The 22670-nt window shown below is 50.2% G+C and overlaps 2 protein-coding genes across 4 annotated transcripts in view; one reads left to right on the top strand and one right to left on the bottom strand.

Moving 5' to 3' along the window:
- Window positions 1-2217: 2217 nt before the first annotated feature.
- On the bottom strand, window positions 2218-17073 carry LOC144934628 (uncharacterized). Its single transcript, XM_078860642.1, has 5 exons — window positions 16375-17073; window positions 8007-11151; window positions 6560-6606; window positions 5394-5528; window positions 2218-3982 (listed from the first exon to the last, which is right to left on the bottom strand). Exons 1-5 carry the CDS (start codon window positions 16483-16485, stop codon window positions 3773-3775), a joined length of 3648 nt encoding a protein of 1215 aa, XP_078716768.1. The 5' UTR covers window positions 16486-17073; the 3' UTR covers window positions 2218-3772.
- A 1-nt stretch (window position 17074) lies between these two features.
- The window catches only part of BBS9 (Bardet-Biedl syndrome 9), a 51114-nt gene continuing 45518 nt past the window's right edge, over window positions 17075-22670 (top strand). For 2 of the 3 annotated variants that reach the window (XM_078860645.1, XM_078860643.1), the window contains exons 1-3: window positions 17075-17723; window positions 21283-21414; window positions 22186-22321. In XM_078860645.1, coding sequence (XP_078716771.1) covers window positions 22210-22321 — 112 coding nt within the window. In that variant the 5' untranslated portion in view covers window positions 17075-17723; window positions 21283-21414; window positions 22186-22209. Of the gene's footprint in view, window positions 17724-21282; window positions 21415-22185; window positions 22322-22670 lie in introns of those variants that run through there. The other variant, XM_078860646.1, reaches the window with a different exon arrangement.

Genomic DNA, 22670 nt, shown 5'->3' with positions numbered 1-22670 from the left:
ACCTAACTCAAATTAAACCAATTATGAATCATAACACTGAAAGCCTACGTGTAAAATTCGCACATCTATCATTGTGCTCTGAAGAAGGGACATTTCCCCAAACGTCACTTATTATACATTTGTTGCGTCTTGTTGAGTTGTTTGTGTTCCTTGTGAACAGCACCATACGTCTATCGCGCCGTTATTATGTGTTTTAAATGCAGTCCAGTGGACAAATCTGTGCGCACCAGACGGGGATCGGACCCCGTGAAGCTTCGTACGAAAGTTGATGACGACGCATCCACGAATGCACCGACGCACTTTGTATTGTGATTGCTCGGAGCGCAGTGGGATTCCAAGCACGCGACTGTGACCCAGGCATGCGTGAGCCTGCCCCGTGCGTCGGAATAAAGCCGCGCTCTGCAAATTTCCTGGGCGGTCGCCGCTGCTTCTTGCAACCACCAAGCAACTCTTTGCCAGCCACTGGCACCCGCTGGAAATGCTCAGTGCTCTCTTCACATCCCAAACTCGCTTCCTCGCACCCCATAAGCGGTCCTCGATGTGCGCGTGAGAAGTCGGGCGGGTCGAGAGACGACGACTCGAGGAGGAACGCGCCCGGGACGACGTCCGCGGCGCACACGGAGGAGTGCCGAGGTCGGCTCGGGTGCAGGGTGCCAGGGCGATTGTCGCATCGCGGAGCCGTGATGAGAGATGGAGGCTGCCTGGGAAGGCCTTCATCCAGCAGCGGATTAATGAGGGCCGATGGCAACGATGACGAAGGGTAGCGGGGGAGACACGCGGCCCTTAGGCACAGCACGCGAGGTCACGTGTCGCTCGCCGCGACCGCAGGGGCCCACGCCGGCCCCAGGGAGGTCCGATGGCTGCGAGTCTCATCAGCAACGCGGCGTTGGGACCAGAGTACGGGACTCCGTATGCAGCCCTGGTGCCGCGCTTGGCAAAGGTGTTTCGTGTGAATGCGAGAGTGACCTGTGTGTAAATGCATGTGTGTGTGTAACTGCATGTGTGTAACTGCATGTGGAACTGAATGTGTGCGTAACTGAATGTGTAACTGAATGTGAATGACCTGTGTGTGTAATTGAATGTGTAACTGAATGTGAATGCCCCGTGTAACTGCATGTGTGTAACTGAATGTGTGTAACTGATTGTGTGTAACTGAATGTGTGTGTGCGTAACTGCATGTGTGTGTGTAACTGAATGTGTGTGTAACTGAATGTGTGTGTAACTGAATGTGCGTGTAACTGAATGTGTGTAACCGAATGTATGTGTGTAACTGAATGTGTGTGTAACTGAATGTATGTAACTGCATGTGTGTAACTGAATGTGTGTGTGTGTAACTGCTTGTCGGGCAGATTTCCAACTTGCCCTGACACGAAGCACAGCAGCAGCAGCCCCACAATGCACACTTTATAATTCCTTGATGAGCAACGCGCGGAAGGCTGACGATGAAGAGCGCTCTCAAGTCCAGTGAGGGGGGAACGACTGGATCACATGCACACATTGAGCTCGTCCTGCTGCTAACCACATCATCACCATCATCAGCCATTGTCTATCACCTGCTGGACAAAGGCCTCCCTCCCCCGTAGCCACCACTCAACCCAGTGTTGGCTCCCGTCCAGCACCTCCTGCACCACACCGACTCATCTCATCGCTCCATCTCCGCGGCGGGATCATCAATTCATTTGTTTAAAGATAGGGACCCATTTCTATCAGTAGTGGGTTCTGAGTTCGACACTAACTCGTGATTATTGAGCGTCGGTTGTGGTTCTGCGTGTGGACGCGCCATGTGCTGTGGGTGACCACACAGCCACCTGTCCGCGTTGATGTGAACACACCTCAATGACGGCATCTGAACAATCCATGCCAGCGTCCTCTTTATGAGCGAAGCTTCTTTACATAAACCAGCGATCACTCAGCAGCTGCCCAAGGCCAGCGGCTTCCACCGCCTGGTGATGGTCGAGCGCTGGTCTCCATCGACTCGCACCCACGTGATGCTTGGGTTGCGATCAAAACGTCGTAGTTTTTTAGGTTATTTTTGTTATTGTCTTTGAATCTATCTACATGACTTTACCGAAAGACCCAAAGAATATGAATTCCTGCAGTCATGAAAGCTTTAAGTCAAGATATTGTTCACTTTCTCTGCAAGGTCTGACATAACTCTTGCCATGGCATAACCGATGCATTGTTGTTAAAGAGGGAAACAAACAATCTTTAGAAAGTCAACATTTATTTTATTTGGCCACTGTGAGCGTACAATTGTTCATCATAACAAACACAAACTCAACACCGTGAGACATTGCTGCAGGGTCTAGAAGGCACGGCAATGTACTCTTCATCGGTGCCAAGGTAATGTGCTCTCCACACATCGTCCGCGTACAAAACAGTTTATTAACCGACCTTAGGAAGAGAATTATAAACACGCCACTACTGCCGATGCATTCACCGCGGGTTTGGATTGGGCCACGATGGAGCTAGTAGAACACCGCTGTGTATTCGTTTTCATAGCTTGGAGCGGTGTTGAGATACTGGGTTCAAAGCTCCATCTCCCTCCCTTCAAAGTAACATTACACAGTCCGCAACGAACAACCCGAAACAATGCCGAACTGTGTGACCCGAAAGCATACACAGTACAGCACAGCGACCCATAACTTAACACATTCATTGCATTTGTGGCAAATGTATTGGCGTGGCATGGATTACAGAGTGGATTGGCCAACGCTCGCACAGACTGTGATCGTGTCTGCATCTGGGAACGTGCACACGGAACAATAGAAACCTGCAGGGCACTTCAACCAAACGCGTACGCACGGAAACAAACAAAAAGCCGCTGCCTCCCTGCTCCGACGTGCAAGTGCTCCCTCTGTTGGCGCCCGCCGAGCTAACACTGGAAATTCCACATTCCCATGGCCGGTCACCCCCACGATACCACGCCCATTCGTGTCCTGGCACAGGACGTCACGTTATTGACCACGATGGGCTGATGATGGGCCGAGGCGAACTCTGAGCCGAGTTTGAACTTGCGGTATTCAGGTTGCGAATAAAGAACTCTAACCAAAGCCGTAGACATCTGGGTTAAAAAAATATATCGCTTTAAGACTGAACTCAAGAACAACCAGTTGCTATGCATGGTCGGTGCACGCCCTTAGCCGTCTGATAAGTCCAACACTCTGTGAATGAGAAAACAGTACTTCTTGCCAAAGCGCGAGTTTCAGAAACGACGCGATAGCGCCTCCTAGCGACATCAGCCTGATGCGACTCTGTGCGTATTGCATGAACTGTCAATACCGCCGAACGGGCAAACACGGGGATTGTAACTTGAAGAGAGGACACTGCCAGTCTCCCGACTCGTTTCACCTCAACGGCTGCACCGCACGGAGGCCCGGCGACGATTCCGTCGCAGCCTCAACACTCGGGCCCGACGCCTCGCGCGAGTAGTCACCTCGACGCCGCCCACACGTCTAGCACGGCACTCTCACAAGGGGGGGGGGGGTGTGGATGGCACCCAAAAACACAGGGGGAGCACGACAAGGTCGCTGTTAAATCTCAAACGAATGTTCAGCTAAAGTTCAGAAAGGTGGGGGGTGTGGGGGCTCAGCCCCTTCCAAAGCTGCGGGTTTCACCCCCAGACCCATCACAAGGGCGCGGGAACCCAGTCGCCTTGGCTAAGGCACAAGACAGCGCTTGCCAGGGGACTTCACAACCCGCAAAGGCGGCAATTATAATCGGTGCCGGAGACCTGCGACGGGCGTTCAAAAGCATTCAGCCGCTTTATCGTTTACAGAAGCGGGTTGGAGCTATGCATCGGAATCGTTGACTTGACGTCTCCCTCCAAGACGAACTGTATGAGGAGGGAGACGTCCACGATGTCGGGGGAAGGCAGGTGAGTGGGCAGCACGAAGAGTCTGCCCACCCGCTGACGTTGCTCGTCCGAGTCGAGGGCCAGCGCGGTGTAGAGAGCCGCGACGTCGCACGCGCCCGCCACATCCTGCAAGCACACGGCCACGCACGCTCACGGCGCCGCACGGACCCCCACGCTCAATACCACAGTTGTGTGTGCGGCCTGGACAGCACAAATAAATAATGGGCAACGTTTCGGGGCAACGGCCCTTTCTTCATAGCACATACGCAGAAGAGAATGTCGCTAATTCAGGGTCACGATTCTATAATCAAGGCTATTTTTGTTTTGTTTGTACTGTTGTATATGCATGGCTTGCATGTGCTTTCCTGCTCGTTCTGTTATATCAACTTGAAGGTACACTATTGATCTCACTGTATGAGCAGTGTGTGTGCGCACAAAGATAGGCCCGTATGGTATTGCAGGTTGTCCCTGTGTAGCCGTTCATCTGAAACTATTTCACTTCTGAGCAGACTGACCTCTCGTTCTGGCTAACACAAGTATTTTCCAGCTGCTAGGGATGGGCATTAGCTGTTAGGCCGTGATGAACTTGTTTGACAGGCTCCTTCGCGAAAGCTCGACTTGGCGTTTGTAAAATATCATGCGCAAACTAACTCCGTGCGGTACAGTAGGTGTGATGTACTGGGGTTAGTTCTCACAATGGCAATTGTCAGGTAGAACGAAGTTGGCTACACAATTAAAGTTATTTAAGTTCATTCACACCGATGTTTAACAGTTGCTCCTCGTTGGCCATGTGAAAACATCGTCGACGTTCGTACAAAAACATGGCCTTTGTGAAACAACAGTGAACGCCTCCAACTGTGCCGATACTGCCGGGGGGGGGGGGGGTAATGATGGCCGGATCCTAGTGTCCATGTTTATATGCGCATTTTACATCTCTTCAAAACCGCAGATAAATGCGGATAATAGCATACCTTTACCATGATCTCTGGGTTAATTTGAGCCTTGTGCAAAATTCATCATGAGTTCCTGAAGAAGTGCATTGTGGGTCTTTGTCTTAGGTCGGCATCAAAATAAATTGAGCAAATGTGATCGTCTGCCAGTCGTGATGCAGTGACAGAGAACTGTGGACTGGTTTCGTCACAATTAGGGCTCGTCAGCACAGTATAGTCACCAGTGCCCACCGCTGCAAAGTCTGTCTCTGGGAACCAAATATGTAGAGTTCCCACATTCACACGAGAGGGCCCATTAGCTTGGCTAATTCTCACAATACATCTGTACGTTATGACAATAATAGGATGTTGCCCTGACGTCTGGGTTAAATCTATTATAAATAGGAGGGTCCACGGATCAATTCAGGAACGCAGATAAGAAGAAGAGCGGGTAATCAGAGGCAGGATTGTAAAGAGGACTTCCACTGTATGGGACAAACCGTGACCGTGCGTGTGGTGCCGGTAGGCCGGAGCGCAGCTGGTGGCTCATGCACGTGGCGGGGAGGCACGGGTGTGAGACGGCGAGCGAGCGAGCGAGCACCACTCACCTGCTTGTGGGCCAGGACGATGGTAGGGATGTTCAGGCCGGACCCCGCCTGCATCAGTTTCTGCAGCTCCTCTCGAGCGAGCGGGAGGCGCGCGTGGTCCGCACAGTCCACCACAAACAGCATCACGTCCACGTTCTGCGAAGTAGGAAGGGACATTCAGACTCGGGTGACTGCTGGGGCGAAGGCTGTTGGTGAGCACCTCTTGAGACCAGCGTGGTACTCAAGGATGTGCGACTGGCCCCATGTGTATCCCCAGTGCCGATGTGAACACGCTACACCCGGTACTTACTTTTAATTCAGTACTGACCTAGGCCAGGTTCAAATAGCAGTCAACACCATTGATGTTCATGCAGGTTATTAATCACTAAGCCTTTAACGATTTGACGAATTGTCGAGACTCAGGGTTGCAACTTGATTCGAGAATCTATTTTATTTGCTTTTGTGTTGAATATATTGGCCTCCAGTGGCAAGTGGGGTCATGCAAGCCATTGACATACAAGGCATACAAATTATCACGAATCGTTTGTTAAAAGCACAATTTAAGAACCCATTTAGCTTAATGAGTCGATGCATAATTACACCCCAAGTAACCATCATCATTACCAGCCATGATCAATCCACTGCTGGACAAAGACCTCCCCAAGTTGCCACCGTCCCTCATAATCGGGCGATGCAAAATCCATCCGACAGGTGAACGGATTTCACTGCTCCATCTCTAAAGCTTAACGTCAGCTCGGACATGTTCCATCCATTCCTTGGCTCGTAACCACAATGTCACAAACTCTGCTGCAACCTCGTCAATTCTCTATGCACACCACCTGCAATGTGCAGCTATCGCACACCAACAGCTTGCTGCGTGATTCTCATTTTTCTCAAACGTAACGACCACATTGCCACTGTTCAACAAACTCACTCACATGTGATACAACACAACCGTACACGCTTGGCACACTGCACTGTTTCACGTGGAGAGACGCACGTTGTGACGGAGGCGTGTTGACCGTGGAATGATTTTGCTCGGACGGCTGAAGGACACGGCGGTGTTCATTACAACGATGGTCTGTAGGTGTACATCAGTGTGCCGGTGCAGTCGCTTGGGTTTCCTCCGAGTACCGAGTGTCGGCGCTTGTCAGGTTTGAGGCGAGTGTGTTGTGGCGACACCTCACCTGTAAGTAGCGCTGCCAGTGGGGCCGCAGGTCTTCGCTTCCCCCAACTGTCCACGTGTCACATGGTAACACAAACACACACACACAGACAAAGATGAACTATCCCGCATGCAACCATGAGGACTGTTGCAGGAAGACCTGTTAGTGAGCACCTATTAAGGCTGGCATGGCACTCGACGGGGTAGTGTGGGCAGCTCTTTGCCTGGCCACCTTTGTATTCGGACTGTCGATGCCCACATGCCACACCGGATACTAACAGAAGGCCGAGCCAACCTAGGGGAGGACCAGAACAGGTTCGGACACAACTTGCCAATGATATTAACCAATGGCTGGGAATTAATGATTTGTAGCATAGTGTGCGAATCACTGCACCATCAATCCCCATACCAAATGAAAAGTTCCACCGTACGGTCTTTTATAGACTGGGAAGGTGCCACTCGTGTGCACCCATTCAGGGCCGCATGGCGCACGAGGGGGTGGTGGCGGCCAGCACCAAGCCTGGCCGGCAATCAAACGCAGGTGGCCAGGTACGGAGCGCAGTGCGCCAACCACTGCAACACCGCTACAATTGACGTAGAAATCATGCAATAATGAAATGTGCAATGCCATGGAAACAAGTGTCATGAACTCAATACAGCTTTTATAATTGCATTCTGATTGATAATTTATGTAAATTAACCTCAGATTCCCTTCGCACTGCCCTCTACGAATGTTTAACGTACTACCACCCAGTCAGAATGTTAATGAACCCTCCCATGGCTTGGCTTGCTCACCTGAGATAGGGATACCTATCTATGATAGCTGATAGTCGGGTTGCCACGAGACAATGTTTCATGATACAATACTACACGATTTTTTCACGATATGACGATTACTGCGACATCAGTTTCCCATAACTCTGCAGGGGAGTCTTCACAGGCGGGTGGGGCAAGCGCTGTGGAGCCAACACCGGCGAAGGTTGGCACGGCGCAGGACGACGTCGGGGTGGCGTCGCCGGCACCACGCCCGGCTGACTCTCTCTCTCTCTCTCCAGCGCTGATGTTTAAACACTGCACTGGGCACTCGTTTAAGGCCGAGTCGACCTAAGTGAGGCACAGCACCAGTTTGGAAAATATGCCAGATGTTTATTCGTGGCCGAAAATCAAACTCCAGTCGCCAGGTTTGTTATGCAGCCTACTATCCGCAATAGCACCCAAAGAAATTACAAATATCCCCTGTATAGCCTTTGTGTTGTTTACAAATCGCACATGGTACTCATTTAAGGCCGAGTCAACCTAGGGGAGGCCCAGAACCGGTTCAGATATTGGTCACCGATGTTGAACATGAGCGGGAATTGAACTCGGGTTGCTGGGTTCGTAGCGCAGCGCACTAGCCATTTACACGACCGCTGCACACGCGCGCACACACACGCACGCGTGTCCGCTCAAAGCTCTAGACGCGCACGTACCCTCCAGATACTTGGTGCTGTGTTGCTCCGCGTGGTGCACGCACACCGTGTGCGTGCCCTGCGTGGGCGCCGGCTTGACCTGCGGGGCCGGGCTCCCGGCATAGGGCTGCACCGCCAGCGCCTCCAGCAGGCTCGTCTTGCCGGCTCCGTCCAGACCCAGCACCAACACCGTGCCGCTCTTCCGCGCCGGGGCCGCCCCGTCGCCCGTGGGCTCGGCGCTCTCGGCGGTCTGTGCCTCGGTACGGACCTGCGGCCCATCCACCACGCGCTCCGTCCTCCCCTCCTGTAGCAGCTCCCCGGTGCAGTCCAGTGGCGTCTCGCTCTGCTCTCGCCGCTCTGCTTGAAGCTCCACAACCGCACCGCTGTGCTGCGTTAACGGATCTGTTGTTGTGCGACCCTCCATTACTGTTGCACTGCTCGCCAACTGTTCTACACTGTTCTCTAGCTGTTCCGTGCTGCTCTGCTGTTCTGTGCTGCTGTTCTCTAGCTGTTCCGTGCCACTGTGCTGTTCCGTACTGCTCTGCTCAAGCTTTTCTGAGTTGTTCTGCTCAAACTGTTCTGAGCTGCTCTGCTCAAGCTGTTCCGTGCTGCTCTGCTGTTCTGTGCTGCTGTTCTCTAGCTGTTCCGAGCTGCTGTTCTCTAGCTGTTCCGAGCTGCTGTTCTCTAGCTGTTCCGAGCTGCTGTTCTCTAGCTGTTCCGAGCTGCTGTTCTCTAGATGTTTCGTGCTGCTCTGCTGTTCTGAGCTGCTCTGCTGTTCTGAGCTGCTCTGCTGTTCGGTGCTGCTCTGCTCAAGCTGCTCCGAGCTGCTCTGCTCTAGCTGTTCCGTGCTGCTGTTCTCTAGCTGTTCTGTGCTGCTCTGCTCAAGCTGTTCTGTGCTGCTCTGCTCAAACTGTTCTGTGCTGCTCTGCTCAAGCTGTTCTGTGCTGCTGTTCTCAAACTGTTCTGTGCTGCTCTGCTCAAACTGTTCTGTGCTGCTCTGCTCAAGCTGTTCTGAGCTCTTCTGCTCAAGCTGTTCTGAGCTCTTCTGCTCAAGCTGTTCTGAGCTGCTCTGCTCAAGCTGTTCTGAGCTGCTCTGCTCAAGCTGTTCCGTGCTGCTGTTTTCTAGCTGATCCGTGCTTTTCTCCAGCTGCTCTGTACTGCTGTTTTCTAACTGCTCTGTGCTGCAGTTCTTCAGCTGTTCCGAGCTGCAGTACTTCAGCTGTTCCGAGCTGCTGTTCTCCAGCTGTTCAGAACTGCTGTTCTCCAGCTGTTCAGAACTGATGTTCTTCAGCTGTTCCAAGCTGCTGTTCTCCAGCTGTTCCGAGCTGCTGTTCTTCACCTGTTCTGAGCTGCTGTTCTCCAGCTGTTCAGAACTGATGTTCTCCAGCTGTTCAGAACTGATGTTCTCCAGCTGTTCAGAACTGCTGTTCTCCAGCTGTTCAGAACTGATGTTCTTCAGCTGTTCCAAGCTGCTGTTCTCCAGCTGTTCCGAGCTGCTGTTCTTCACCTGTTCTGAGCTGCTGTTCTCCAGCTGTTCAGAACTGATGTTCTCCAGCTGTTCAGAACTGATGTTCTCCAGCTGTTCCGAGCTGCTGTTCTTCACCTGTTCTGAGCTGCTGTTCTCCAGCTGTTCAGAACTGATGTTCTCCAGCTGTTCAGAACTGATGTTCTTCAGCTGTTCCAAGCTGCTGTTCTCCAGCTGTTCCGAGCTGCTGTTCTTCAGCTGTTCCAAGCTGCTGTTCTCCAGCTGTTCCGAGCTGCTGTTCTCCAGCTGTTCAGAACTGATGTTCTTCAGCTGTTCCAAGCTGCTGTTCTCCAGCTGTTCCGAGCTGCTGTTCTTCACCTGTTCTGAGCTGCTGTTCTCCAGCTGTTCAGAACTGCTGTTCTCCAGCTGTTCAGAACTGATGTTCTTCAGCTGTTCCAAGCTGCTGTTCTCCAGCTGTTCCGAGCTGCTGTTCTTCACCTGTTCTGAGCTGCTGTTCTCCAGCTGTTCAGAACTGCTGTTCTCCAGCTGTTCAGAACTGATGTTCTTCAGCTGTTCCAAGCTGCTGTTCTCCAGCTGTTCCGAGCTGCTGTTCTTCACCTGTTCTGAGCTGCTGTTCTTCAGCTGTTCAGAACTGCTGTTCTCCAGCTGTTCAGAACTGATGTTCTTCAGCTGTTCCAAGCTGCTGTTCTCCAGCTGTTCAGAACTGATGTTCTTCAGCTGTTCCGAGCTGCTGTTCTCTAGCTGTTCCGAGCTGCTGTTCTTCACCTGTTCTGAACTGCTGTTCTCCAGCTGTTCAGAACTGATGTTCTTCAGCTGTTCCAAGCTTCTGTTCTCCAGCTGTACCGAGCTGCTGTTCGCCAGCTGTTCAGAACTGCTGTTCTCCAGCTGTTTAGAACTGCTGTTCTCCAGCTGTTCCAAGCTGCTGTTCTCCAGCTGTTCCAAGCTGCTGTTCTTCAGCTGTTCCGAGCTGCTGTTCTTCAGCTGTTCCGAGCTGCTGTTCTTCAGCTGTTCAGAACTGATGTTCTCCAGCTGCTCTGAGCTGCTGTTCTTCAGCTGTTCCGAGCTGCTGTTCTTCAGCTGTTCCGAGCTGCTGTTCTTCAGCTGTTCCGAGCTGCTGTTCTTCAGCGGTTTAGAACTGATGTTCCTGAGCTGCTCTGAGCTGCTGTTCTCCAGCTGTTCAGAACTGCTGTTCTTCAGCTGCTCCGTGCTGCTGTTCTCCAGCTCCTCTGCGCTGTATCTCGGTGGCAATATTCTGCTGACCGGCAGCTGCTGAGTCGTGTGGTCGCCCCGTGGCACTTCCTTACTCTGCGGTAACTGCCACTCCTCGCCGCTCTCCGCCCCAAATGACCCTCTCTGCCTTCGCCAGTCAGCACCGCCGCATTCTGGCTTCGACTCGGGCTCCGCGAGGTTTTCTGCTCTGCGTTCCACGGATGTTTTGTTCTCTCCGGTTTGGTTTAACAAGCTGCCACCCGCTCGTTGGGTTAATAAGTCGCCCTGCGCTGCGGAGTGGCTCCCGCCTGCCTGGTTGAGTGGTCTCCTCTTCAGCGCTGCTTTGCTGGACGATGCTTGGACTACTGGACTGCTGTCCAGCGTGGGTTGGCTGTCCTGTCGCTGGTCCGATGCAGTGCTGTACTTGCTGTCTTCTGGTGATTTGCTGCTCTGGTCGTCCTCATCTTGAGTCTGTCAAATAGAGAACACAGACATAATGATTTACGTATTAACATGGAATGAAAACACATGTTTATCTAAATTGTATCTCCTCTGGTAAATGATAAATGCACAAACAGGCTGAGTTTTTACAATGACTCATAATCAATGTAGACTATAACCATACATAACACACTGGGCATAATTGACAAAAACAAATATGAAATCATATGCTTCATGAATCCAAGGTCAGGTTTGAAACATTTATTCACCTGAATTGGCAATAAAATCCGAAATCTTGAACGAAGCTTAAAGTGAGAATCAGGATGCTCCACGCTTAAACACATCCACCACCATTCAAGATTGTCCAATGAAGCCCAACAGATCCATGCTTATCCAAGACAATGCAATCACGAGACAGTAGAAGCAATGGGCCAAGCTGGAGATGTCACTCGTGCTGGAATATCCGGCAAGTATCCACATTTTTGTTCCACGTTACAGCATTTACAAATTCCTCAAAACGACCCATGTGAGTTCCCACTCACATGGTTAGAAAGCAAGAGACTTGTTGAGCGTAGTTGCTGCGCTCGCTGTGAGCTGACAAGCCGGCTCCGTACTGACGTTTCTTTCAATACATTCTCAATTTACCCACAAAGCCCCTAACTCTGCACGAAGGGAGTAGGCACGATCACTGGAACCGCCGCCAGCGGAGGCTGCTGCTGCAGCTCCACCCAGACTCGTTCGATCACTTGGGGCCCAGCCCTGGCTAAGTGCTTGCTCTTAGCTCAAGTACGTAGCATACCTAGCCACCTGGGGGACGACCATAGTGTTACAGGCACACCCCTCATTGTCGATCCACTGCTGATTAGTGCCTCCCAAAGCCATACGAACCATGGGGGTTACTGACTATGCTTCATTACGCTGCTCATGAGGGTTTGCGAAGGGAGGAGAGCACACAGTGGAAGAGGAGCGCGGTACAATGGATTTTGATGCACTGCTCTCCGCTGTCAATTACGTAGTACCACGCGGAAGCTGTCTTATGCACGGCGATCGCTCATCCAAGCAATATCCAGCCCTCACCCCTGCGTAGCATCTGAGATCTGATGAGACTTGGGTACATTCCCCGGTGATGTGGTGACATGAAAGCACGGGTTATGCTGCTGTTGAAATTAAACACGCTGCACCGGGCAGCTGACTTAAAGGAGCACTGCTTGGGGACAACACAGTGCCAGGCGATTCCCTGGCTACGATACCACTATACTAATACAGTAGAGCCCCTCTGGTCGCAACTCTATTACCCACGACGCCTATTATCTGCACGAGGGTCCATGGCTCAATTCTTCCTATCATCGGCAATCATCCACAATTGTGTGCATAAAAATGAAGTACATTTGCGGATATCATCGTACGAAAAAGTATCCACAATGCCATAATGATATACCGCACTGTATGTAGGAACTAGGAACTTACCCAATTGTCCCGACAGTGATGAAATTCACAGAGAGACAGTGTAGCGTGCCAATACGCGACAGTTTTGGGCAAAACACTGAGACAGTCAAATTCACAGCTCACATGATCAACCGTGTTGTTCCGCTCGTTTACCCAGGAAAACCTCACCGAGTCTAACGACTCTTTTTCAATAGGGTCCTGCCAAGTTCTTGCTGTAGGGGGCGATGCTGCACTTTGTAATTTCGAATTAAGTAATTTGTAGGTCCTGTACTCATTCAGCATTGTGATGTTTGGTCAGTTCCAATTACACTGAGTGTTTTTTTATAGCTATGGCAGAGAAAACCAGGTAACTTGGAGAACATGCAAATTGCCACACAGAGATGTATCCGAGTCAGGAATAGAACCCAGACCCTACTTACTCTGAGGCACAAGTGTTACCACTGTGCCACCCTGCTTAGTGTGACTTTTTTGGTCAGTGCGCTACATTCTCCATGACTGTATTTTGTGCTTAAGAAAAATAACAACTTATAGCCCTTTGTTAATCTACAGGTGGATAAAGGCTTCTCCACACGGGGTTGTCTGACCATGCTTCACCACGCTGGAATCAAACTAAGGACCATGCGTTAACGCTTGCAGCTATTTTATACCGAGTGTAAATAAAATGCGGTGTGCTACAGGAACTGTCCGTTACTAAAAATACAAGGTAATAGAACATCCAATTAAAGGTCATCTATATTTGTCTGGACTGAGTATCAATGGCTACACCACAGTTAGCTGGTCAGCGGGTCACGTGTGGTGGGGTAAAGTGTGAGTACCCCCACCTCTTTCAAGATGTCTGGCTAGTGTGGAAGAGTAGGCCAAATACCCTGTAGAGAGGGGCTCTCTAGAGGAGGCCTTCGATTAGCAATGGTGTTAGGGCTGCACCTTTACCAAGGTCGGACAAGTTCCAAATGCGGTGGGGTTCACCATTGGCCTCGCCCTGTGCATTGTAATGACGTCAAGAAACGTCATCCCCTTTGCATGCCTTCGTGTGGTTCTCTCAGCCAGAGGCATTGCCACTGGATCCATGCAAGTGTCTGGAACAAAACAATTTATTTAAAACTGAAAGTGCTGGAGCTCGTTGGGTGAAGGGCCTCTGATGTTGACACCCCCACCCCCCTACCCCCACCCCCCTCCCCGTGTGCACCAGACATGACAACACACGTGGGTTCCTCCTCTACTCCCCAGCACCAACACAGGCACCCCCCCGCCCTCCCGGCACCACGTGTGTCACCTTGTGAGGGTGATTCTACAACAGCTACCTGGTGGTAGGTATCGTATACAGCAAAAAAACCTGTCCATCGCGGCAGGGGTCACGTTCTTTGTAAATTGCCGCTAACGGCTAATCCGCGATCCTCAAACTCAAACTCTACAGGAAGACAGATCCCTGGAGGCTGGGAACACCGCGTGGCCTGGGACCGCGATCGGCCGCACAGGAGACGAGATGGAGGCAGGAGGGCGCCACGTGTTCTTCTGCGGCGGCAACAGCATCATCGCGAGCAGTGCAGTTACCTCGACTGGTCGAGCCAGAGGGAGGGTGCGATCAGCAAACTGTACCTCAATAAATTTGGCAGGAATCTGCAAAACCGCAACCACTAAACCCGCGCGAGAGGGAAGGGTTTTCTGTATCCTGCTGGGGTGCACAGAGCACAGCATATGATGACAAATTGATGTGTAAGTGGCATTATTGCCGTCAAACAGTGGATTACAGTGCAGTGCGTGATCGGCTCTGATCTGTTCCTCGATTGGTTCCAATCTGGCAACTCTAACCCACGACCAACCACCTCCAATCCAGTGCCGAAATGCAAAAACGCCTTCACTAGTTTCCTCTTTGTGGTGTCAAGCAGGGGAGAAGACAAACATCGCATGTCAGGAGTTTTGTGATACCAGCCACAGGATCAATGGTGGACTGGGACAAGAAAAATCGGCCCAGGCATTTGCAAACACAGCGGCCCAAATCGCCGTGCAATGTCATTGGCCCATTTGGGCTTGTCCAAAAAACAAATGGTCGGTTGAGAAGAATCTATGGGGCTGCTGAATATATGGGGACTTAACGCAAACTGAGTGTAAAAAAGCAAGAAGTGTACACATTAGAGGCAATAACATGGTTTCATTATTCTATTTACTCTCGTCACATTTGCAATTTCCCCACACAGACCGGCCCACCGGCCCTCAGAATGGACCGCCCCCCCCCCATCGGTCATTTGCCTCGACTGCCCCCTGGCCAGCCCGAGCCTGCACATGACTCTCCAGCGATTCCAGCTCAAACCCCCCACGTTCTTACAACTCGAAATCGGGTCACTCCAGCTCAAACTCGAACCCCAAGGTCAGCTGTAAAAATAACCTTGTAAGAGAGTACTAAAAAAAAAGTTGTGATGATGGAATTGGTGACCTCTGCTGTGAATACACGTCACGTGCCACAACGCCACCCATCACATCGCGGTGTCCTCTAGAGCAGGGGCCGGCGACCTTTCAAAGAAGTGGCATTTTGGGGTGGTTTTAGTCTTTGACCAAAGTAGTTTGAGAGCCGTATCACACGCAGAGCCACTTGTACACAAACACATCAAGTATACAGCAGATGACAAACACAGCCACAGCAAGTATACAGCAGATGACAAACACAGCCACAGCAAGTGTACAGCAGATGACAAACACACATTACATTGTGACTCGACATAGGTGACGGAATAAACTGCGTCTATTTCCCTTTGTATCCAATTAGTTCATCTTTAACACAACAGTTTGACTGTTGTACATTTTGTTGCCACCAAGACATTCCACGGTGACCCGTTTCCCTGTCATATTTTTCTTAAATTACTTATTATCTTTGCGTGCAGTTATGTGTAAAGATGTACGTGGTTTGTGTTGTTGTTAAACTGCAAGGGGGCAGGCCCGGAGCCTGCTGTGCTGTGTCGAGAGCCGCGGTGTTGATGGATGTGTCGAGGTGTTGCTGGCCATGCATCATGTCACGTGATCAGTGGAATTCCCTTGGCAGGCTCTAGGCATCTGGCCGCATGGGCCTCCCACGTGGGCTCTCAAGCCACGACCTGGTCGCTCCATAGGCCCAACTGGGACGCGTCAACATGCAACTTCTCCCCACGTGCCCGGTCTTTGTTGTGTGGTGTCTTTTAAATGGTATATGTGCTAGAGCATCTAGTATGCGGTAACTCGTGTGTGCTACTGGTACGTGGCGTCTAATTCGTGGAATGTATTCTGTTGCACAGTATCTGCTGTGTGAATATGGTATCTGCTGTGTCTGTCTGCTACGTGGTATGTGCTGTGGCAGCTACTTGCAGCATGCCATCGACTTTGCGGCGTGTGGTACACTCTGGTGTCTGCCGTGATGTATGTGGTATCTGCTTTGTGTTAGATGGGATATGCTATGTTGCCATCTGCTTTGTTACATCTTCAATGCTGCGTTATCTGAGTTTTAAACACTGAGTGGACACGTGCTGTGGTATCGTTGTGTGCTCTATCCACTGTTGTACTGTGTGTGCTCTACCTGCTGTACTATGTGTGCTCTATCCACTGCTGTGTTGTACTGTGTGTGCTCTATCTGTACTCTATCTGCTGTACTGTGTGTGTGCTCTACCTGCTGTACTGTGTGTGCTCTATCTGTACTGTGTGTGCTCTACCTGCTGTACTGTGTGTGCTCTATCCACTGCTGTGTTGTACTATGTGTGCTCTATCTGTACTCTATCTGTTGTACTGTGTGTGCTCTATCTGTTGTACTGTGTGTGCTGTATCCACTGCTGTGTGCGAGTTCACCTGTCCCGGAGGGCCGCGCCTCCTCCTCGCCGCTCTCCACGCGACGGCCAACACCGTCAGCGTCGCGGCCGCGGCCAGCAGCGCCGTGCCGGGGCCACCGAGGAGCCACATCGCGGATGGGACGGGGGCAGCAGAGGCAGCAGGGGCAGCAGAGGCCGCAGCAGGGGCCGCAGCAGGGGCAGGGGCCGCAGCAGGGGCAGCAGCAGGGTCGACAGCAGCAGCCGGCGGCTGTGGCAGCAGGGGTATCAGGAAGCAGGGCGGTATCCCGTGCAGAGGGCGGCGCCTGGGAGACTGCGATAAGCAGCACTAACCCCGAGGTGGAGCCACGCGTATCACGCAGCAGCTCCCGTTCTTGTTCAATGGCACGACGGAGGGAGCAATGTGTCCGAGAGCTCGCTGCGAAACGTCGAGTCCCGTGGGGCACGTCGAGGAGGGCTTCGCGAGGGAGTTCGTCCTCGTTTCGCGATTTCCTCATCCGACGAAGGAGCGCGGCGCTCACCGGGCCGTGCTTCGAGTCGCGTGGCCGCGATTGCGCCACCACTGCGGCCCTGTTTGTCTTCAAGTTCGGGGCTACGAAGGAGGAGTTTGCTCATCGGCCTGTCCGACGTTCCGGTGGGACCGGGGTCTTCGCATGACGAGGAATGTCAACGCCGGGCGGAGGCGTGCGGCCACGTTTGGGTCTCGAACGAGGAGGCGTTTTATCGAATTTATCGGGACAACCAAAAACTGCACAGCACGATCGTTAAAGTCGTTAAGCAGACACACTCAGAGCCCTGGCCACGCGGCTAGCCCCGAGTGAACGAGGGTGACAGGGGAGCCGGCTAGCCCCGAGTGAACGAGGGCGACTCTACAGGGCCATGAGCACGTGGGCCACTGGGGGGCCCATGTGTCTGGCGAGCTCAGGGTCTGCGGTGAACAACCAACAACAACAACAACGCACGCGCACACGCGCGCGCGCGAGGGGGCCTCGTCTTGTTCGCCGCGGACCCCCGGCCCTGTGCTTGACCCCGTAGCCTAGCGACCGCGTCTGCGCACGACGTCGTCGTCGAGGAGGAGGAGGTCGCGACCCGGGGCGGCCCTTCCTGTCGAGACCCCGCCAGCCGGCGTCGCGATCACGTCGCGAACAGAGTCCCCGATTCGCGACTTTATCGACTGGGACCCTGTGTGGCGAACGCGCTCCGCTGGGATACTGGGAGACGGCTGGTGTGGCGCTCCCGGCGGGCGGGCGGGCGGGCGAGCGGGCACGGCGAGACGTGTCGCGACTCTGGCGGGCAGTGGTCGCGCTCCCTGTCGCGACAGACGCCGAGAAGCGCGACTCCGTGTCGCGCTGCTGCTGCTCCTCCCTTTTGGTACGAGCCCCGTGTGTGTCGCGCCCGCTGTGGTTCCGCGGTTCGAGGGTTCGAGTCCGACCCACGGCTCGGAGCGATAGCAGAGAGGCGGATTGTGAGCCTGGCTTGGACCTCGCCTAGGTTGACTCGGACATCAATTAGTCTCCACCTGATGTACTGTGGTCAATGTCAGTACGAGAGACAAAGGCGGCCGGGCGTGCGTGATCTAAGGCGAAATGCGGGTGCATGCTGTTGGATCATGTCTTGCATGGATTGTGTGCTGGGTCATTTTATGTGGATCACGTTTGCTCTTTTCCTGATGTATGCATTACGTGTGCTGATTTATGTGGTACTTTTGAGCCTATTTATGCGACGTGCGAATCATGTCTTCTGGTTCACGTGATGCGTGACGTGTCGTTGTTGGTACATGTGGTATGCATGCTGGTTCATGCATTACTTTGATTACATTTGATGCATATTGGCATTGTGCAACGCAGAACTGACTTTTACGTGCTTAAGTGTATTACTTGTGGAGAACACATGTGCCTTAACACTGCATTGGCACTTGTTGCATGCTGGGTCCCATTGCAATGGGGTATGAGTGGTCCTTATCTTCTGGTTTGTGTGGGCTCCTCTAAGATCGAATATACACGTCGGGCGTCCTCAATCAAACGTGCTGGTTCAGCATTGATGGTGCAGTTCGATCCCTGAATGCTATGGCACGAGTGGGGATAATGCTGGCACTAAACTGGGCCTGCTTTATGAGATGTTGCAATCCAGGTTTTACCAGCAACAAAAGAAGCCTGATTATGGAATGGTGAACATTTCACTGCTTTTATGCAAAATAGCAGAGACTGGATTTCTGCAGGAAACTCTTTTGATGTCTCAACACATGTATTAATGATAAACCTCAAGATTCCTTTGCATGTATTAAGTATTCATCTACCCCTCTCGGAGCTTTGGTCATCAAAGCAGAGATTTGAGAAAGCGCTCTCCATTGGCTCTTGACTCCTTGTGGCCGGAGCTCAGCTCATTCTCGCTCCACGTATATTGTTGGTCTGGCCGAACGGAGAACTCGCTATGTGGTGCACAACTGGTTAGTGTGTTCACAGCACTATCACAATTATGCAGAGTGAAAATGTTTCGGCTAACTTTTAGGGACATTAATTGTTAGGGATGAAATCCCTTGGGGAATGTGTGTGAGCTTCAGCTGGGTAGCAAGCTTTGTTGCATTAAGTAATACATAATACGTTTGTGTAGTTACAGACCACGTGAAGCAGTATCAACAAATATATTAACTTCGGGTAAATTCCGTATGGAGAAGGGATATTGGCAAATTGCTCCAAACGCCACGTATTATATACACATTTCCTTTTAAGGCATTTTATTACGAATCTATTGAGGTTGTGTTATTTGTTCTTGTGCACCACTGACAATGCAATATCATCAAATTGTTCACTCCGAGTAATACCAACATATTAGCTTTCTGACTGAATAAACCATAATCTCGGGCATAATTTACCTTAGGATGCCCGAGTGGGTTGAATACCGTTTTACAGAAACAATAGGGTATTCATACAAGGTAGTGTGTACATGCTGCAGTTAAATCATTCAACGTGCTGTTTATACGGTAACAGAATACTGTAGTTAAATGCAATCTCGAGCTGGCAACTAATGTGCCCCATATCATCTGTCTTGAATGACAGAGACTCCTTTTGGCCATGCATTGCGACGACGGAGCAATTAAATCCAACAAGGCGCGGCTCTGTGGACACGGGCAGAGCCGACTGCTACAGGTTGCTACGTGACCACGCTCTGTGCTTGTGTCACTTGCAATAATTATTTCACCGGTGCCTCCGTGTGATTTGTAATCGGTTATATTGTTGAAAACGATTATCACTTACCCTTTGGTTCTTTCGGTAAAGTCACGTAGGTAGAGATACAATTAAATTAAATAAATCACGACGTTTCGATCGCAACACAAGGAGGATTGCTTGTGTGATGATTGCTTGTGTTGCGATGGAAACGTCATGATTTGTTTTATTTTATTTCTACCTACGTGATTTTACCGAAAGAACCAAAGAGTATGGATTCCTGCAGTCACGAAAGCTTCAAATCAAGATTACCACTTACTGAATAGTATTAATACAAAATATGAGAATACGTTTTCCCCTTTTATCTGGCAACAAAACAGGTGTTAAGTTGTTAAAACACCAACCTGAAACCTTTTACAAGGAATCATGTCTGCATTAACCACAATACTTGTGGTCAAAATGCAAAAAACCCATACTCTGATAATATATGCATTTTCTTTGAAACTGATTGGTCCACACCAGAGACAGCTTTCTTTTGAGCCTCGTCTGAAACGGTGTTAGACCAGATGACGCCAAAAGGCATACAGCACAAAGACAATGCCACTATGAGAGTAATGAGAGCTCGGGGTGAGCATCTACTTCATGGGACCTCCTTTGCCAGTCCAAAATATGAGAATAAGTTTTTCCCCTTTTTTTTGGTTTGCATTTTGAGCTCTCATTACTCTGATAGTGCATTGTCTTTGGGCTGTACGCCTTTTGGCGTCCTCTGGTCTAACACCGTTTGAGACGAGGCTCAAAAGAAAGCTGTCTCTGGTGTTGACCAATCATTTTTAAAGACAATGCATATATTATCAGAGTATGTTTTTGTTTGCATTTTGACCACAAGTATTGTGGTTAATGCAGACATGATTCCTTGTAAAAGGTTTCAGGTTGGTGTTTTAACAACCTAACACCTGTTTTGTTGCCAGATAAAAGGTGAAAAACCTATTCTCATATTTTGGTACTGGCAAAGGAGGTCCCATGATGTATTAATCCGCACGAGTGTTATTCGCATGATATTTGCTTGTATCAACCCATGGTTTCGAAAATACATTGGACAGCAAGTTGGCAAGAATAGCTCTCAGCTTATAGTAGACCTTGGTATTATAAATGTTACACACATTTAGAATCTACATTTATACTCGACAAAAAGTGCAGTAGATTGTTTATAAGTTACCAGAGTGGGTATGAGACTTTTTGTTCCTGCATTTACAATTTTTTGCAATAGAATTCACGCGCATTGTGCTTGTATATATGCGTCTCATACTCCCTATTTCTGTATATCTGTGCAATTGCAAGATACAAAAATGTTAGCCACGTTCGTAAATGGTGCTTTTGCAATAAATTGCTACATATTTTGTATATAATTGTGTGAAATTAATTTACAAAGTGGAGGTATGGTATGAAAAGTTATTAAATAATTAATATTTTCTCAATTACACGCTTGCAGTTATAATGAGCGCGTGGTAATATTTTCACGAATATTGTAATGCATTTCTTTCGAATGTAAATGCAATTATATTTTGATGTGCAAGGTTTTCAGATATTATTTGACACCAGTTTTATGAAGGTGAACAGCTGTATTTTGTATTCTTGGTTCTTTCGGTAAAGTCACGTAGAAGGGAAACAATAAAATAATAAAAATATGTATTCTGGTTGACACTTCTCTGTGTGGGTGTAATGATATTGTCTTCCCCTCCCGTGACAACTGCCCACTGTTGTTACAGATGCAGATCTGCCTACTCTTATCTCCGACTAAGCAGCATGTAATCAGCTTAGCCGTCTCGGAAACGGGCGCAGGAGGTCCGACTCCTCTGAGACTGTCAACACGACGGACAGTGCTGGACACCTTGTCACAGGTCTGTATTTTTAACATGTTTTTAACCGAGCACCTTGCTATGAAGTAGCGTTATTGGTAATGTTTATGGTGGATTCACACGGTATTGTCCAGCAGAGGGCAACCTCTACAAGAGAAAGCATCTACTGGCACTCTCAAGTGGTATAAAGACAACTCTAGACAACATCTCAGCGGCATGAGTCCTGCACTGTCCCGTTTCCTGCCTTTTCCCAGCCAACAAAACAAGCATTTCAATATAACAACACCAACGATTCAGTATTTATAGTTATATACCCATTCAGACCAAAGGTGAATTTATCTGTAAATATGTTGCAAATGTTTATCAATGCGTACCACATTTTTGAAAAGTTATTGTATAACATGAAACATTGAAATGCTGCACACTATTCGTTTCGTAACATTCGTTTAAGCAAGATGCACCATTGTTTCAAGAGAGCCGGAAGGCTACTTAATCTTATGCTTTGGAAAGATTTTGTCCTTCCATTAGTCTGAGACCGCATTCTTCACAAATTTTCACTTTCGCCGATAAGACATCATCAGTGTGAGGGTCGCCACACTGCCGGCAAGGGGTGTTTCACATTTTATGTCCTGTCGGGAGGCCGCACGTCAGGCGCTACACTAAAGGCCACCAGGGGCCACCACTGGAACTCCGAGACCTGCAATGCAGAACACTTGTCTGAGGGAGCACTGCGTGTTTTAATGACAACCAATAAAGCAACGTCCCGTAAACTTCCAACGGGAAGCCAATGTAGACATGTCTGCTTCTCTGCAGGGCTAGGGAGAGGCCGCGGCGGATATGTCCCTGTTCAAAGCGCGCGACTGGTGGTCCACCAGTGCAGGCCAACAGGAGGAGTTTGACCAGGGCTGCCTCTGTGTGGCCAACATTGACAACAGCAGCACTGGACATGGTAAACGCCGTCTTGCCTCTGTCCATGTGCATTTCACTTTTACGCGCTCGGTTGCATCCTGGTGTATTCCGCTTAATGTTGCATTGCAGTTTAACTCCTTTAATTGGCTTTTCATTGTATTTGTTCGTAACTCAATAATAATGTCACAGTTCAATGGCATAAGCTACAAATAAGCAGTCTGAAAGTATTCTCTTGCAATCATCACTAACAAACACTGACATCTTACTGAAAATGTTGCTTGTTACTAGTACAGCACACCGGTGTGTTGGAGAGTAAACCCACAACATTTACAATTCCAGTACGACGTTTCACCAGTAATTACAATGAGCATAATTGGCAAAACGTCATA

This window comes from Lampetra fluviatilis, chromosome 10 (genome assembly GCF_964198595.1).
Source record: "Lampetra fluviatilis chromosome 10, kcLamFluv1.1, whole genome shotgun sequence".
Classification (NCBI taxonomy): domain Eukaryota; kingdom Metazoa; phylum Chordata; class Hyperoartia; order Petromyzontiformes; family Petromyzontidae; genus Lampetra; species Lampetra fluviatilis.
This window is presented reverse-complemented; position numbering and strand designations above follow the sequence as displayed.

Bases quoted from the DNA above. Each gene is read 5' to 3' on its own strand.
- LOC144934628 (XM_078860642.1), bottom strand. From the start codon at position 16,485: ATGTGGCTCCTCGGTGGCCCCGGCACGGCGCTGCTGGCCGCGGCCGCG. The intron at 6,607-8,006 runs GTACGTGCGCGT...ACACGTGGACAG, and splicing joins CAGCACCAAGTATCTGGAGG to TTGGGGGAAGCGAAGACCTG. The intron at 3,983-5,393 runs GTGAGTGGTGCT...GTGTGCTTGCAG, and splicing joins TCGTCCTGGCCCACAAGCAG to GATGTGGCGGGCGCGTGCGA.